Genomic DNA, 17,627 nt, shown 5'->3' with positions numbered 1-17,627 from the left:
AGGATTGTGGTTTGAAGCCAGCCCAAGCAGGAAATTCCATGAGACTCTTATCTCCAATAAACCACCAGATAACCAGAAGAGCTATGGCTCAAAGTGGTAGAGCACTAGCCTTGAGCAAAAGGCTCAAGGACAGTATCGAGACCCTGAGTTCAAGTCTCATGACAGGCAAAAAAAAAAAAAAAAATTGAAAAGCTTAGTGTGGTGGTGCACACATGTAATACCAGAACTAGGGAGACCAAGATGAGACTGAGAATTCAAGGCCAACCTGGGCTATCTAAGGAGATCTGTATCAGAAGACAAATGGAAACACATCCACACAACACAGCACATTAGTGAGGTCCCTTTGCATAACTGCATAGCGTGCTGACTGTATACTTTCAAAGGCAGATACTATCAGGGAATTGATTTACTTGTTTGTGGATCACTGTGTATAACTGAGGAAGTGCACCAGATAGTCCCTGACTTAACTGTCTCTAAGCATCTATTTTGAAACAGCTGTGACAGAGACAGCAGCCTTGGATTCTGTGACTGTCCCTAAGTGGCATGAAGACAATTCACACATATCAGAAGGGAAATTTTCCAAGGTCTGGCACTACCATTTTCCCAGAAGACCTCTCACCAAAGAGATCCCGGGAGACACGGAATGACAGCCAATGAGAGCACTTCAAAGGGCCCGGCATAGCAGGAACCACAATGTCTCCTTGTACAGATTAGCTATTTTAACACCATCTTTTCAGGCCTCAGAAGCGAGCCCGCCTCACTGCTGGCGGGTAACTTAATCATTTCATATGGAGTGTGTGTGTGTGTGTGTGTGTGTGTGTGTGTGTGTGTGTGTGTGTGTTGGTATCAGGGCTTCAACTTGGGACCTTGTGTTCATACTTGGCTTTTTCCTGCTCAAGGCTGGTGTTTCACCACTTGAGCCATACCTCCACTTCCAGCTTTTTTTTGGTGATTAATTGGAAATAAGAGTCTGGGAACATGGCCTAGTGGCAAGAGTGCTCGCCTCATTTACATGAAGCCCTGCGTTGGATTCCCCAGCACCACATATACAGAAAACGGCCAGAAGTGTCACTGTGGCTCAAGTGGCAGAGCGCTAGCCTTGAGCAAAAAGAAGCCAGGGACAGTGCTTAGGCCCCGAGTTTAAGCCCCAGCACTGGCAAAAAAAAATACAAAAGAAAAGAAATAAGAGTCTCACAGACTTGTCTGTTAAGGCTACCTTCAAATGGCAATCCTCAGAGCTCAGCCTCCTGAGTAACTAGGTACAGGCATGAGCCACCAGAGTCTAGCTAGTGTCATATATACTGAGTTTTTAGGTGTGGTAGTGAAACTTTTCCTATGTGAGCTTGTGTTGGACCAGGTCTGTAGTAGTGGAGGAGATGGAAGTTGTGGTTCTAGTTCAGTGACTTAAATGCTGTGTCAATTCTGCCCCACTATTTTACCCCATGAAGAATCACCTAAAGCCAGGCACCAGTAGCTCATGCCTGTAATTCTAGCTACTCAGGAGGCTGAGATCTGAGGATTGTGGTTCAAAGCCAGCCTAGACAGAATAGTCCCTGTAGAGCACTAGCCTTAAGAAAAATTGCTCAGGGACAGTACCCAGGCTCTGAGTTCAAGCCCCATGACCAACAAAAGCAAAAATAACAAAAAACAATAATAAAGTCATCTTGCCACCCATACAGTGAAGGAAACAATCTTTGTTCTGAGTGCCTTCTGGGAGTTAGGATGCTCAACTGAGATGGGATTATACATTTGTCCAGAACAATTATGTTCACAGGTGAAAGAGTGAATCCTTTCTACCCCTTAAGCTAGCCAACTTAAGCTAGCTGCTTAAAGATAATTTTTTTTGGGGGGGGGCCAGTCCTGAGGCTTGGACTCAGGGCCTGAGCACTGTCCCTGGCTTCTTTTTGCTCAAGGCTAGCACTCTGCCACTTGAGCCACAGCGCCACTTCTGGCCATTTTCTGTATATGTGGTGCTGAGGAATTTAACCCAGGGCTTCATGTATACAAGGCAAGCACTCTTGCCACTAGGCCATATCCCCAGCCCTTAAAGATATTTTTTTTTAAAAAAGTTTAAAGCTTGAAGTGGAGCTGTGGCTCAAGTGGTAGAATACTAAAGTTGAGCAAAAAAGCTAAGGGGCAGTGCCCAGGCCCTGAGTTCAAGTCCTAGTACAGGAACAACTCCCCCTCTGCCTCCCCCCAATAGTCTAGAAAAGATTGTTTTCTTCTTGTCCCAAACTACAGAAGCTACGAGCAAGCTAAGCTAGCTAATTCTTTATTTACTTATAACCACCCCTCATTCCTATAGCAATATTCTCCCAAAACTATTATTTTTAGAACGGAAACAAACATGTGCTAAGTTGACGTTGTTTTTACAAATCCTCTTGAGATGAAGAATGAGGAAGAATAGCAGGCTTAGAGTGATGGTAGGCCAATGGCACGAAGAATTCCCATTCTTTTGTGCTCAGCGACTCTGACATCTAAACCCCAAACCAAAGATTCTAGTTAAAAATTGGGCCCAGGCTCCCCCAATCACCTCTTCTCTGTATCTCCTCTCTAAGGATCAAGCAACCAAGTTTATGTAGCTGTCCTGAGCCAGAAACCCTGGGTGCTCAGCTCAGAGCTCCGCATGCTGGGCACATAACATAAACTGGGAAATATTTATATGAGGGGAAAGTAAAAACGGTCCCTCCAATTGTTCTCTTCTTGGCTTAAGTTTCTGTGGCCACAGAACAAGAAACAACAAATTCACCAAGTTTCAACAAGTCCGAGCAGTCACTGTTTCTAAGCCATACTCTTATATGCCACAAAGAAAGGAAAAGCTCTGTGATTTAAAATATGACAGGGCGTTTACTTGGTGTTTAATTATAAGATGCATTTTTATTTCATAGGTGTTAAATACGAAAAATGTACATTTTTTGTGCTGGTACTGGGATTTTAACCCAAAGCCTGGACAGTGCTGCTCAGCTTTTTTGTTGAAGGCTGGTGCTCTACCATCTGGGCCACAACCGCACTTCTGGCTTTTTAGCTATGAATTCAATATAAAAGTTACAGATTTTCCTGCCTGGGCTGGCTTTGAATTGTAGTCCTCAGATTTCAGTCTCCTCAGTAGCTAGGACCTGAAGTAGTCTCATTTTTTTGTCTCAGCTCCTGGCAATTAAACATGTTATACAACCACACTTTCACGTGGGCAGAGGGAGAATATTTCCTATTTTTCTTTTTTTTTGGCCAGTCCTGGGCCTTGGACTCAGGGCCTGAGCACTGTCCCTGGCTTCTTCCCGCTCAAGGCTAGCACTCTTGCCACTTGAGCCACAGCACCGCTTCTGGCCGTTTTCTGTATATGTGGTGCTGGGGAATCAAACCTATGGCCTCGTGTATCCGAGGCAGGCACTCTTGCCACTAGGCTATATCCCCAGCTCCACTATTTTTCTTATGGATGACAGTCACATGGAGTTTCATATTGCTAGGTAAGTACAGATCATAAAGCTCTTATCTGAGCAAAAATCATGATTCCATGCTCTGCTGTAGGTGGCCAGATTTGAAAGAGTTTGGAATGCTTAAAACCACTTGGTGCATCCACTGTGTGTTCTTTTTTCTGAGTGGAGTTTTTGGTTGTTTTACTTAATGCTTGATTTGGCTGTGTTGTTGCTGTGCTTCTAGTTAATGTATGCTAGTCCAGCGAAGGCAGCTAAGTGGCAAGTGGCCGTTTGCACAGAGAACTTGGTCATGAACAGGTGTGGGTGATGGACGCCTCCCACGCCTGGCCCTGAAGCGAGAGGCACGTGGGAGCTTGGAGGCCTTGGGAGCAGAAAGGTGGGGGTGGGGGCAAACTGGAAGACTGCTTGTGTGACAGACACTCCATGTATGTATTTTGTGGACCAGCCCTCATTTAGAATGTCCTCTGTTGAGAACATCCTTGCTCATAGCTTCTGTAGTTTGGGACAAGAAGAAAACAATCTTTTCTAGACTATTGGGGGGGGGGGGGCGTGGAGAGGGGGAGTTGTTCCTGTACTAGAACTTGAACTCAGGGCCTGGGCACTGCCCCTTAGCTTTTTTGCTCAACTTTAGTATTCTACCACTTGAGTCACAGCTCCACTTCAAGCTTTAAACTTTTAAAAAATTATCTTTAAGCAGCTGTACAAAGACAGTGCCCTATAACAAAGCAGTTTATGAATTCAATGAACCTTGATCACTGTCACCCTCTTCAACCTTCTCACCTCCTCCTACCCACCCCTGCCCTTCCTTGTCTTTATTTTGTTTTCTATGCAATGAATTCTTTTTTTTTTTTTTTTTTTTGCCAGTCCTGGGGCTTGCACTCAGGGCCTGAGCACTGTCCCTGGCTTCTTTTTGATCAAGGCTAGTCTGCCACTTGAGCCACAGCGCCACTTCTGGCCGTTTTCTGTATATGTGGTGCTGGGGAATTGAACCCAGGGCCTCATGTATAAGAGGCAAGCACTCTTGCCACTAGGCCATATCCCCAGCCCTGCAATGAATTCTTCTTCTTTTTTTTTTGCCAGTCCTGGGCCTCAGGGCCTGAACACTGTCCCTGGCTTCTCTTTTTGCTCAAGGCTAGCACTCTGCCACTTGAGCCACAGTGCCACTTCTGGCCATTTTCTATATATGTGGTGCTGGGAAATCGAACCCAGGGCTTTGTGTATACAAGTCAAGCACTCTTGCCACTAGGCCATATTCCCAGCCCCCTGCAATGAATTCTTAACTGCATTTTCTTCCCCTTTCCTCCTTCATTCATCCACTCCTCTCCCCTTGGTCCTGCCCCACTCTTGCTTGTACCCATTTCCTTTGTTGGGCTTTGACCTAGTCATTCTAAAAGATTATACTATTGAGGAACCTATTATACTTCAGTGAATTCATTGGTAACCACTTGCATATCTCCCATCATGTTTACTTACAGATTTATAGGACATTCTATCTACCACAAATAAGGGAAACCATACAACCTTTGTCTTTCTGGGTCTGACTTACTTCACTTAATAGAATTTTTTCCAAGTCTTTCCACTTCCTTTCAAATAGTACAATAGTATTCTTTCTAATCAATGAGTAAAATTCCAGTGTGTGTGTGTGTGTGTGTGTGTGTGTGTATACATCACATTTCCTCAATCTATTCATCCACTGAGGGGCATCTGGATTGATTCAGTATCTTAGCTCTGAGGACTAGTGCTGCAATGAACATGGTTGTGCTGGTGGCTTTAGTGTGGCTTTGTTTATGATCTATTAGTTAAATGCCCAGGAGTGGGATTGCTGGGTCATAGGATAGTTCTATGTTTAGTTTCTTGAGGATCCTCTACACTGCTTTTCAGAATGGTTGAACAAGCTTACATTCGCACACAGTGTATTAGAGTTCCCTTTTGGCTGCATCCTCACCAGCATTTGCTGCTTGAGAGTGGCCACTCTAACTGGGGTGAAATGGGAAGTGATGGTTAGATACCACAAAGTAGATGGTAATGCCTTAACTCCATGCATACTGTCAGACCTGAAGGCCTCTTCCCTCCTTGTCAAGGGGAGTGTTAACTTTTCTCCTTTCATATAACACCCACTTCTGGCTTTTTGCTGGTTAGTTGGAAACAAGAGTCTCACAGACTTTCCTATCCAAAGTGGCTTGGAACCATGATCCTCAGATCTCAGCCTCCTTGGTGGCTAGGATTCCAGGTGTGAGCCATCAGTCCCTGATTTCTAGCCTGCCTGCCTTCCTTTCTTTCTTCCTTCCTTGCTTCCTTCCTTCTTTCCTTTTCTTTCTTCCTTTCTTCCTTTTTGGGGGTTTGAACTCAGGGCCCGAGCTCTGTCCCTGAGCTTTTGTGCTCAAGGCTAGCATTGTATCACTTTGAGCCAGAGTTCCATTTCTGACTTTTTGGCAGTAAATTGGAAATAAGAGTTTCCTAGACTTTCTTTCCACGTCTGGCTTTGAACTTTGATCCTCAGATCTTAGCCTCCTGATTAGGATTACAGGCTTGAGTCACAGGTACTTGATTTAGCTTAATCTTTAGTGACATTCTGCTGCTGCTTCTCCTTTAGGACATTGTTTGTGTACAACAGTAAAGAGTCACACACACACACACACACACACACACACACACACACACACAGAGCTGGGTGGGAAGAGGTGATCCAGTGATCCTAAGTTGTCCTATGGGCTTTGTAATCATTTGAGCGATGTGATGTGTTGCTCCTTATCAGAATTTGGCCTCCAGCTCACTCCGGTGATGGTGAGTGTTAGTGCTTTCTGGGCAGGAAACGATCAGTGTCTAATCATGCTAACACACCTTTTCTTCCTCGCAGTCAGAGTATCACTACGAGTACACAGCATGCGACAGCACAGGTTCCAGGTGGAGGGTCGCTGTGCCACACTCCCCAGGCCTGTGTACCAGCCTCCCCGACCCCGTCAAGGGCACCGAATGTTGTAAGCAACCTTTCTGCTCTTTTCCTGATGTGTAGCATCCGTCTCTCCCTTCAGTCTCCTGCCACCCCAGCTACACTCTGCCCAGGAGGCAGCTGCAGTAGGAAGTCGGATCATTCTCTTTGTCTCCATCCCTAATCCTTTGGAAATGTTTTTTCTACAGAAATGTTTTTCATGGATGCACACTTGGTGTCTGCTTCTTCGCTTCTCTTTTTGTTAGTTTTTATTTATTTATTTTTGGTCACGGGGCTTGAATTCAGGGCCTGGGCTCCTTCACCCAAGGCTAGCACTCTACCACTTTGAGCCACAGCATCACTTCTGGTTTTTGTTGGTTAACTGGAGACAAGAATCTCATGGTGACTTTTCTGCCTGGGCTGGCTTTGAACCATGATCCTCAGATCTCAGCCTCCTGAGTAGTTAGAATAATAGGTGTGAGCCACTGGCTCTCAGCTCCCCTATGCTTTTTTGTTTTGTTTTGTTTTGTTTTTGCCAGTCCTGGGCCTTCAACTCAGGGTCTGAGCACTGTCCCTGGCTTCTTTTTGCTCAATGCTAGCACTCTGCCACTTGAGCCACAGCGCCACTTCTGGCTTTTTCCCCCCCTATATATGTGGTACTGAGGAATCGAACCCAGGGCGAGCACTTTACCACTAAGCCATATACCCCTAAGTTTTTTACTGAAGGCTAGCACTCTACCACTTGAGCCACAGCTCTATTTTGATATTTTTGCTGTAACTGGAGATAAGAGTTGCATAGACTTTCCTGCTCAGGCTGGCTTCAAACCATGATCTTTAGATCTCAGCCTTCTAAGTAGCTAGGATTATAGGTGTGACAGTGGTACCTGGCTTCTCTTCTCTCTCCCTCTTTTTTTCAAGTACTGGGACTTAAACTCAGGGTCTCAAATTCTTGCTTGAATTTTTTACTCAAGCAGGTGCCCTACCACTTGAGCCATACCTCCACATCTTGCTTTTTTCCTGGTTAATCAGAGAGAAGAATCTTATAACATTATCTGCCTAAGCTGCCTTCAAACCAGAATCCTCAGATCTCAGCCTCCTGAGGAGTTAAAACGGTTTACAGACATGAGCCTCCACTTTCTGCTTCCTTTATTAAAAATAACTAAATCCTGTTCATGGATACAGTATAAGCAATTCTAGCTGTGTGTATATACACATTTATTTTCTTCTTTGCCTGTTAATTTCTCTGTAACCTCTGCATTCACAAGCAGTTATTAGGCAACATTATGATTGTGTTGTTCTTGAAAAGGAAGCCAGAGAAGGTGAAAATCTGGCAGATAGGCCTGTAAAATGCACTGGGTGTCACTTCCAGGGACTGCAGATCTGACTGTGCAGTCAGAAAGGTAGTGAACTATCACAGCTCTTGTCCCACTGCTATCACAGCTCTTGTCCCACCGCAGAATCTTTAGTTACCCCTCTTCTACAGCTGGCTCTAATCTATTTTTTTTAATAATAGCTTTGTTGAGGCAGTTTATATGCCAAAACGTTTACCCTTTACAGTGCAAATTTCAGCAGCCTTTAGATTATGCATGCGGCCATTTTTTTTGTTTGTTTTGGGGTTTTTTTGGCCAGTCCTGGGGCTTGGACTCAGGGCCGGAGCACTATCCCTGGCTTCTTTTTTGCTCAAGGCTAGCACTCTGCCACTTGAGCCACAGCGCCACTTCTGGCCATTTTCTGTATATGTGGTGCTGGGGAATTGAACCCAGGGCCTCATGTATATGAGGCAGGCACTCTTGCCACTAGGCCATATCCCCAGCCCCTATGCATGCGGCCATTAACACCATATTTCGGAACTTTTTAACCATCCTGGAAAGAAGCTTTTCGTCATTTGTGATCTCTCCCAGGTCCTGCCCTCAGCCCCTGACAACCACAGATCCACTTCCTACCCCACCCCAACCTCTTCCCTTTAGAGTACCCTCCGTCTGATCACTCGTGACCTCTTACCCCTCCCTTGTCCCATCCTTGTCCTACTGTCTAGCCTTCTCCTGCAACGCTGGGGAATTTCTGGATATGAAGGACCAGTCCTGTAAGCCGTGTGCTGAGGGCCGCTACTCGCTGGGCACTGGCATCCGGTTTGATGAGTGGGATGAGCTACCCCATGGCTTTGCCAGCCTCTCGGCCAACATGGAGATGGACGACAGCGCCATGGAGTCTGCGGAGAATTGCACACTGTGAGTCCATGCATGCGTGCACACACACACACACACCCTGAACATTCCCCTCTAGGGCTCCTTGGGCCAGCAGGGAGGAGGTGGGAAGGAGGGTAGTATACTGCCAGGACAGAGCCTTCGTAAGTGCTCCACAGGACTGCTGGGTGGGGGTGCTGCCAGCACCCAGATTACCAACGTAGCTGGCGGGCCTTTGTGGGAGAGAAAAACATGGATTCATAGAGCCCAGTGGGTCTGCGCACAAGGTTAATGGCCTAGACTATGAAAAGTGAAAGTCAGCTGGGCTCGCACCGTGGACGTTTGCATCAGCCCGTAACCTTTCTCACCCTGAGTCAGCGTGATGTAGGAAGTAGAGGGTGTCTTCTGGTGTGGGCGTTAAACTTGTAAAACTGGGAAACCTCACTCGGAGCTTATGTGCTTGGGCTGGGGGCAGCTGAGATGTTATAAACCCTTTCGGACTCCAGTGACCGGAAATATGTCTAGCGCAGATGGAGTTTTTTTTGTCATTAATTGAAAAGCTCAGTCTTTTATAACAGGTGACTTAGAAAAGGTGTGTTTTATATGTCAGGCACCATTCTAGGTGCTTTACATATATTAATTTTTTTCAAGCTGTACAGAAACCTGGAGAAATAGGCTAATGGTTCTCATTGCAGCAATGGGAAAGCAGGGGTTTTGTGAGGTTAGCAATCTATCTTTGTTACCTAGCTTACAACAGGCAAGATTGGAATTCAAACTGAGTCCTAGTTTTCAACTGCTTGAGACTTATCTTCAAGTAACATTTATCTATCTATCTATCTATCTATTTGTGCAGGTCCTGGGACTTGAACTCAGAGCCTGGGTATTGTCCCTTAGCTTTTTTGTTCAAGGTTAGCTCTCATAGCTTGGGCCACAGCTCCACTTCTGACCTTTGTGTGGTTAATTGGAGATCAGAGTCACAGACGTTCCTGCCTGGGCTGGCTTCAAACCATAATCCTCAGATTTCAGCCACTTGAATAGCTTGCATTACAGGCATGAGCCACCAGAGCCCAGCTCTCAAATAACACTTATTTATAAGCAAGGTGATGATGTTTCTAGCTACTAAAAGGGGAAGGATGCAAAGAGGCAAAAAGCAACCCTACGTAGCTTTTTGTTAAATATAATCAATGAGCACTGGGGGAGGGGATGAACCTTTCTCTTATACTCAAGCAAGCAAATAGAAGGACTGGAAAGTCAAGTAAAGTGATGCATAATTGTAGTCTTAGCACTGGGACAGCTTGAGGCACGAAGTCTGTGAATTTGAGGCCAGCTTTGGCTTACATAGTAAGATCCTGTGTCAAACAAAGCAAAGATCCCCTCCCCTCATCTCCCAGAATTACCAATGCTGGAACCATTCAGTAGTTCAAACTTAAAGTTAAGAGTTCAGTGTTACATGTCAAAATCATTAGTATGATAATGTTGGAGGGAGAGGGGCAGAGACAAAGCTAGAAGATGCCAGCCAGTAGGAGAGCATGTGCGTGGGTTAAGACAGCCAACTCCACTTGAGTCCTAACAGTGGATATCATTTGATCCTGGTCCAAGCGCAGACCTAGTCAGCTTAATCAATCCTCCATGCAGAGGAAGGGGTTCACCTATCCCAGAGGACTGAGCTGGGAGGGCAGAAATAATGATCTCTGACAGGCAGGAGGTGGGCTAGTTAATAACAAACGTGTGTTGCCATGGCACAGACAGGCCCCAGCCCGGGCCTTAAGGCTTCCCACGGCACCCTAGAGGAGAAGCAGAGGATTCTTTACTCTGGAAATGGAGGGGAAAATGGGCCGCCTGGAGATGTTTCGAAAGTCAGTATTTGAACTGGCACCAAGAGCCTAAGTATTTAGCTTTTCTGTTCAACCTGAATCCAACTCCATTGCCCCTGGCCTGAGCCAAGCCAGGGTCCCCTCAGGTCTGCTCTGCCTCAAGGTTTCCCAGTTTGTCTCCTGTTTCTGATTTCTCTACGTCATGTCAACCCAATAGCTAAAATGGCCTGAGAATGCAAATCAAATCACCGTATATTTCTGCTCAAAACTGAAGACACCCATTGCTCTTGGAGTAAAATCCACAGCCTACAGGGCTCCTCCAGTGCACCTCTGCCCCTGCTCATTTCCCCTCCTTCCCTCTTGTTCCTTCTTGGGTGCTGCTGGCTGCCTGGAATAGCCCATTTCCATCCAGAGCTGAATCTTCTTTATGTCTCAGGTCTCTGCCTAACAGTCTCTTCCTCAGAGAAGCCATCCTTGAGTCCATAGATTGATCTTTCTCCCCACGTACTCTGGAGGCACTGGGTGTTGAGTTCAGAATCTCACACTTGCTAAGCCATCCCTCCGCCACTTAAGCCACATCCTCAGTCCATTTTTGCTTCCTTCGCTTTTTAGAGAGTGCTTTGCCCTTTTGCCTATTGGCCTTGGAACATCGATCTTCTGCCTTCGGGGAAGCTAGGTAGCTGGGATGACAGTCATACAATACCATCCCTGGCTTGTTCTTTGAGACAGAATCTCATTAACTTTTTTTGCTCAGGTTGGCTTCCAACTGCTATCCTCCTATTTCCACCTCAAGTGGCTCCTCACATTTTTAAATCACATATTAATTGCACAGTGTAGAGGGTTCCTTGTGGTATTTTCGTACAGCCCATAAACTCCTATTACATTCTCTTAGTTCACCTTGTGATTATTTCTATGATACTTATAACAATTATCACTATGTGATTAATTACATTTCCATATGCTCAATTAGAAAAAGAATGTAAGCCCAAGCAGAAGAGGAGTGGGTCTCTTTGGGTCCTTGTTGTGACTCTAGCATCTAACAGTAGACCCAGAACAAACCTTTGGGACCCAGACAGACAACTGGACAGGGTTTCAGTACAGGACCCGGCAGCTGCAGGGGGTCTTCCATGGTAGGTGTTCCAAGGCTGAGGCGTGGGAAGCAGTCTGGCATCAGACACTAGGCTAAACAAGAGGGAGTAGGATTGGGAAAGGGATGTTTAGAGAAAGGATATTTGTGGGGGGAAAAGAGAAAAAAAAACAAATATTGAGACTGTGAAGTAAGAAAGAACAAAAATATAGATATTAGACATATCAACATTATATCAGGCAGGGAAAGATGTCAGATTAGAACCATTTTCATTCCATGCATGCAAAGACTTTGATAACACAGAAAGGACTGTTTCTGAAGAGAAAAATAAAAGTACCAGAAACTATGAAAGATGGCAGGAAGGCAGAAAACTACAGAGACATCAAGTCAGCAGAAGAGCAGAGAGTTCAAGCCCATCGCTGGCTACCTGGGAGGAAGGGGAGAAGATGAGGACTCCATTATAAGACTACCAAGATGCATCGACCGTGGCTTCTATATTCATCCAAAGATGCTGCAGCAATAGTGGGAATGGTGACTGGTCTTCACTAAGAATTGTTCCAAGCACAGATTGTAGTTTATCAACTTCAATAGCTTCTTTTTGTGTGTGAGTCTGTGCCAGTCCTGGAGTTGAGGGCCTGGTACCATCCCTGAGCTTTTTGTTATTGTTGTTATTGTTGTTGTTGAAGAAGGCTAGCTCTTTACCACTTGAGTGTCTAGCTTTTTGGTGGTTAATTGGAGATAAGAGTCTCTTAGACTTTCCCACCTGAGCTGGCTTTGAACTGCGATCCTCAGATCTCAGCCTCCTGAGTAGCTAGGATTACAGGTGTAGGCCACTGGCACCCAGCCTGCAATCATTTACAGCCAAGCTTCCTCACCCCGTGTGGAGGAGAAGTCTGCAGTGTGACTTGAGCATTAGATAATATTCAATATTTGTCTACTGAGACACTCCCCTTTAATCTAGTAACAGGAAACCACGCCAAAACCCAGCTACTACCCAATCTTTAGTAACTCATCAACTCAAAGGACAGGGGAGCTTGACATCTCCACTTCAAAACATGGCCCAGATGTGTAAATCCCAGCTCCCCCCCCCCCCGCCCAATCGCTAAATTCACAAACAAACAGGGCAACATGTTTCCCTCAATAGCCAACAACTCCACAATAAAGGACTTAAAAGATAATGAAGGAGAAGACATTTCAAACAACAAACTCAAAAACTAATGACAAAAATAGTGAATGAAATTAGGAGGTGATATATGCACAGCTGAGCCAATTCGGAGAACACCAACAACTAACTGGGCTCAAAGAGAATTCAAACCAACAGTTGAGTGAAATAAAACAAGGCAAGATATGGAAGAGGAACTCAATAAAGATATAAAAATCATGAAAGCAAATCAAATCTTAGAAACGAAGTCCTCAGCAGCCCAGCATGCCAAAATAACACAGCATTTTGAGCTCTTCAACCATCACTATTGACCAGCTCAGTGGTTCACTCCTAGCTACTAAGGGGGCTGAGATCTGAGGACCTCAGTTCAAAGCCAGCCTGGGCAGGAAAATACACGAAAACCTTCTCTTCAATTAACCACCAAAAAGAAAAAAAAGCTGGAAGGGGAGCCATGGCTCAAGTGCCAGCCTTGAGCACAAAATCTACGGGATAGAGTTGAGGCCCTGAGTTCAAGCCCCAGTACTGGCAAAATACACATAGAATTTCATAATTCAGGGAATGCATACATTTCTCCTTTGGACAATGTCACTCCTTCCTTCACTTTCCCCCAGTTTCTTCCTCCCCAGCTCTGTTTTGCTTTAGTTATTTTTCAGTTAGGGTCTTTTATTTTGCCCAGCCAGCATTGGAACTACTTTTGGTTTTCTGAGTAGCTGAGATCATAAGTACACACTACCATAACATACTTGTTTTTTTTGTTTGTTTACTTGTTTTTTGTTTCTTGGTCTTCGGGCTTGAACTCTGGGCACTGTCCCTGAGCTCTTCAGCTCAAGAATCTACCACTTGAGCCACAGCGCCACTTCTGGTTTCCTGGTAGTTAATTGAAGATAAGAGTCTCACATGGGGGCTGGGGATATGGTCTGGTGGCAAGAGTGCTTGCCTCGTATACATGAGGCCCTGGGTTCAATTCCTCAGTACCACATATACAGAAAATGGCCAGAAGTGGTGCTGTGGCTCAAGTGGCAGAGTGCTAGCCTTGAGCAAAAAGAAGCCAGGGACAGTGCTCAGGCCCTGAGTCCAAGGACCAGGACTAGCCAGAAAACAAAACAAAAAAAAGAGTCTCACAGACTTTCCTGCCCAGGATAGCTTTGAACCATGATCCTCAGATCTCAGCCTCCTGAGTAGCTAGGATTATAGGCATAGCCACTGTACTGTGGCCTTTTGTTTGCTTGCTTGTTGTTGTTTTTGAGATGGGGTCTTCTAATGTTTTCTCCTGAGCTGGGTACACTAATCTAGATGGATAATTATTGTCTTTCAAGACTTGGATTATGTCTTTCTATGCCATCCATGAATTTTGAGTTCACATTGAGAAATCTTATTCTTCTAATGGGCTTGCCTTTGGGTGTGACATTTTGTTTTATACAGCCATTATTTTAGCTAGAGCATATCTGGGGTGCTTATTCCCTGATCATGCCTGTTTGATATTCTGTAAAACTCCTCCACTGGGATAACTCTCTCAAAGTTGAGGACATTTTCTGTTACTATAGTTAAATAGGTTGTCTATGCCTTTAATTTGTATATTTTCTTTTTTGTTGTTGTTGTTGTTGTTTTTTGCCAGTCCTGGGGCTTGGACTCAGGGCCTGAGCACTGTCCCTGGCTTCTTCTTGCTCAAGGCTAGCACTCTGCCACCTGAGCCACAGCGCCACTTCTGGCTTTTCCTTTATATGTGGTGCTGGGGAATCGAACCCAGGGCTTCACGTATAGGAGGTGAGCACTCTGGCCACCAGGCCATATTCCCAGCCCCGGATATCTTTTTCTCTACCCTTCACTCATAGATTTGATCATTTGATGGTCCTCTAGTGGTCCCATACATTTTGTTTATATTTTCTTAGTGTTTTTCTCAATGTCTTTGACTGATGGATATAATTCCTCTTCTTTATCTTCCATTTTTGATACTCTATTTTCAACTTGTTCTATTCTATTAGCTAGACTCTTGACTTTTTAAAAAGTTTGAGTATCGACTTCATTTCTAAGATTTGATTTGCTTTCATGATTTTTATATCTTTATTGAGTTCCTCTTCCATATCTTGCCTTGTTTTATTTCACTCAACTGTTGGTTTGAATTCTCTTTGAGCCCAGTTAGTTGTTGGTGTTTTCCGAATTGGCTCAGCTGTGCATATATCACCTCCTAATTTCATTCACTATTTTTGTCATTAGTTTTTGAGTTTGTTGTTTGAAATGTCTTCTCCTTCATTATCTTTTAAGTCCTTTATTGTGGAGTTGTTGGCTATTGAGGGAAACATGTTGCCCTGTTTGTTTGTGAATTTAGCGACTGGGCGGGGGGAGCTGGGATTTACACATCTGGGCCATGTTTTGAAGTGGAGATGTCAAGCTCCCCTGTCCTTTGAGTTGATGAGTTACTAAAGATTGGGTAGTAGCTGGGTTTTGGCGTGGTTTCCTGTTACTAGATTGAAGGGGAGTGTCTCGGTAGACAAATACTGAATTCTAATGCTCAAGTCACACTGCAGACTTCTCCTCCACACGGGGTGAGGAAGCTTGGCTGTAAACAATTGCAGGCCGGGTGCCAGTGGCCTACACCTGTAATCCTAGCTACTCAGGAGGCTGAGATCTGAGGATCGCAGTTCAAAGCCAGCTCAGGTGGGAAAGTCTAAGAGACTCTTATCTCCAATCAACCACCAAAAAGCTAGACACTCAAGTGGTAAAGAGCTAGCCTTCTTCAACAACAACAACAATAAGCTCACGGATGGTACCTGTGACTCATTCCTGTAATCCTAGCAGTTCAGGAGGCTGAGATCTGAAGTTTGATACTACAGCCATGCAAGAAAGCCCATGAGAGTCTGATTTCCAATGAAACCACCAAAAAGCTGGAAATAGAGCTGTGGTTCACATGGTAAAGTGCTAGTCTTGAGGGGAAAGAAGAGTAAAAGGAAAAAAAGCCTCAGGGACAGCACCCACATCCTGAGTTCAAGTCCCAGTACTGGCACACACCAAAATTAAAATAACATAAAAAGTAGCTCAGAGCCAGGTGCCACTGGCTCACACCTGTAATCCTGGCTACTCAGGAGGCTGAGATCTGAGGATTGAGATTTGAAGCCAGCCCAGGCAGAAAAGTCTGTGAGCCTCTTCTCTCCAATTAATCACAAGGAAACTTGGCAGGGGCACTGTGGCTCAAAGTGGTAGAATGCTAGTCTTGTGTGAAAAAGCTCAACACCCAGGCCCTGAGTTCAAGCCCCATGACTAACTAAAAAAACAAAAGTAGGGGCTGGGGATATGGCCTAGTGGCAAGAGAGCTTGCCTCATATACATGAGGCCGTGGGTTCAATTCCCCAGCACCACATATACAGAAAACGGCCAGAAGTGGCGCTGTGGCTCAAGTGGCAGAGTGCTAGCCTTGAGCAAAAAGAAGCCAGGGACAGTGCTCAGGCCCTGAGTCCAAGCCCCAGGACTGGCCAAAAAAAAGGTAGCCCAATGCCTTGCGTGGTGGTAAACAGTCATTAAGTGCTTCCCATCCCCTACTTTATCTGCCCTCTGCCTCCGAGACAGTTCTTTTTACGGTAGAGATACCCTGTCTGTCTGTCTTCTTGTTGGCTATATGTGAGGCTTTATTTTGGACTAGTCCTGGGGCTTGAACTCAGGACCTGGGTGATGTCTGTGAGCTTTTTGTGCTCAAGGATATCACTCTACCACTTGAGCCACACTCCGAGTTCAGCTTTTGGGTGTTAAATTGGAGGTCAGAGCCTCACAGACTTTCCTACCTGAGCTGGCTTTGAACCCTGATCCTCCAATCTCAGCCTCCTGAGCAGCTAGGATTCCAGGTGTGCACCACCAGTGCCCAGGAGTGTCCCAGCATTCTTGACGTGTCTCCAGCTCCCACTCAGGATTCTCCATGGAGCGTGTTCACATCCAAACTGAGGCCTGTGAATCCCAAGTGTGAAATCCCCTCCACCAAAAACAAAACCCCTGCAGAACAAGAGCCCTCTATGCGGCCTGGCGCCTGCTGGACCCCACTCTTCTGGTGACCTTGGCTCCTGTTCCCTCAAGGTCCAAGTGGGTTCCCCGGGGAGACTACATCGCCTCCAACACCGACGAGTGCACAGCCACCCTGATGTACGCCGTCAACCTGAAGCAGTCCGGCACGGTGAACTTTGAGTACTACTACCCGGACTCCAGCATCATCTTTGAGTTTTTTGTAAGACCCTGACCACTGGTCGGGGGGGGGGGGGGGGGGGAGGCGACTACTCAGCATTCTGGCGGGGGGGGTGGAGGAGGGAGGGCTCCTGCTCAGCACTCTGGGGTGTTTTTAGGTGTTTCTTCCAGCTTGGCCATGGAAATGGCACCTGGATGGCCATGTTGTTGAACGTTTCCGATGCCCTGTGTGTAGCTAGGCCCACATGACTTCAAGGCTCAAGTCCAGAGCCCTCATTTCCTCTGAGGCTGAGCCTCATGGAGTCCAGAGCCCTCATTTCCTCTGAGGCTGAGCCTCATGGAGTCCAGAGCCCTCATTTCCTCTGAGGCTGAGCCTCAAGGAATCCAGAGCCCTCATTTCCTCCCAAGCCAAGCCTCATCGCCACCTCCTTCTGCCCCAGGTCCAGAACGACCAGTGCCAGCCCAATGCAGATGACTCCCGGTGGATGAAAACCACCGAGAAAGGCTGGGAATTCCACAGCGTGAGTGTCTCCCCAGCCTCCCCCGAGACCCCAGAGGGAGGACCCAGGGCTCTTCCTTTAAAGAGGGCAGCGGGGGAACCGAGCTAGCTCCCTTCTGGTGATTGGCGGAGGGCTGGGTGCATTGTTGCTATGGCTTCATCCCAAGGACCTGAGCCAGGCTTTCTGAAGCCTCAGAGAAGAGGGGATTCTAGTCACCCTACCATCGGTCACTTCCAGGCCCTTGGTTACGTGACCACAAGAGAGGCTGGTAGCCGAATGTGAGTGGCTCACTCCTGTAATTCTAAGTACCCAGGAAACTAAGCTCTGGGGATCATGGTTCAAAGTCAGCCCCAG

General features: G+C 46.0%; 1 protein-coding gene and 1 non-coding gene across 2 annotated transcripts in view; one reads left to right on the top strand and one right to left on the bottom strand.

The window, feature by feature from the left end:
- Elapor1 (endosome-lysosome associated apoptosis and autophagy regulator 1) overlaps positions 1 to 17,627 on the top strand; it is a 75,122-nt gene that overhangs the window by 24,391 nt on the left and 33,104 nt on the right. Inside the window, exons 2-5 of the mRNA XM_048363725.1 lie at positions 6,292 to 6,412; positions 8,399 to 8,591; positions 16,669 to 16,816; positions 17,214 to 17,294. Of these exons, the coding sequence (XP_048219682.1) occupies positions 8,431 to 8,591; positions 16,669 to 16,816; positions 17,214 to 17,294 (390 nt within the window). The 5' untranslated portion in view covers positions 6,292 to 6,412; positions 8,399 to 8,430. The remainder of the gene's footprint in view (positions 1 to 6,291; positions 6,413 to 8,398; positions 8,592 to 16,668; positions 16,817 to 17,213; positions 17,295 to 17,627) is intronic.
- LOC125364302 lies at positions 5,424 to 5,548 on the bottom strand. Its single transcript, XR_007213466.1, has one exon. It is a non-coding gene; the product is annotated as a U6atac minor spliceosomal RNA (small nuclear RNA).

The sequence above is a fragment of the Perognathus longimembris genome, chromosome 15 (genome assembly GCF_023159225.1).
Source record: "Perognathus longimembris pacificus isolate PPM17 chromosome 15, ASM2315922v1, whole genome shotgun sequence".
NCBI classification, from domain to species: Eukaryota; Metazoa; Chordata; class Mammalia; order Rodentia; family Heteromyidae; genus Perognathus; species Perognathus longimembris.
This window is presented reverse-complemented; position numbering and strand designations above follow the sequence as displayed.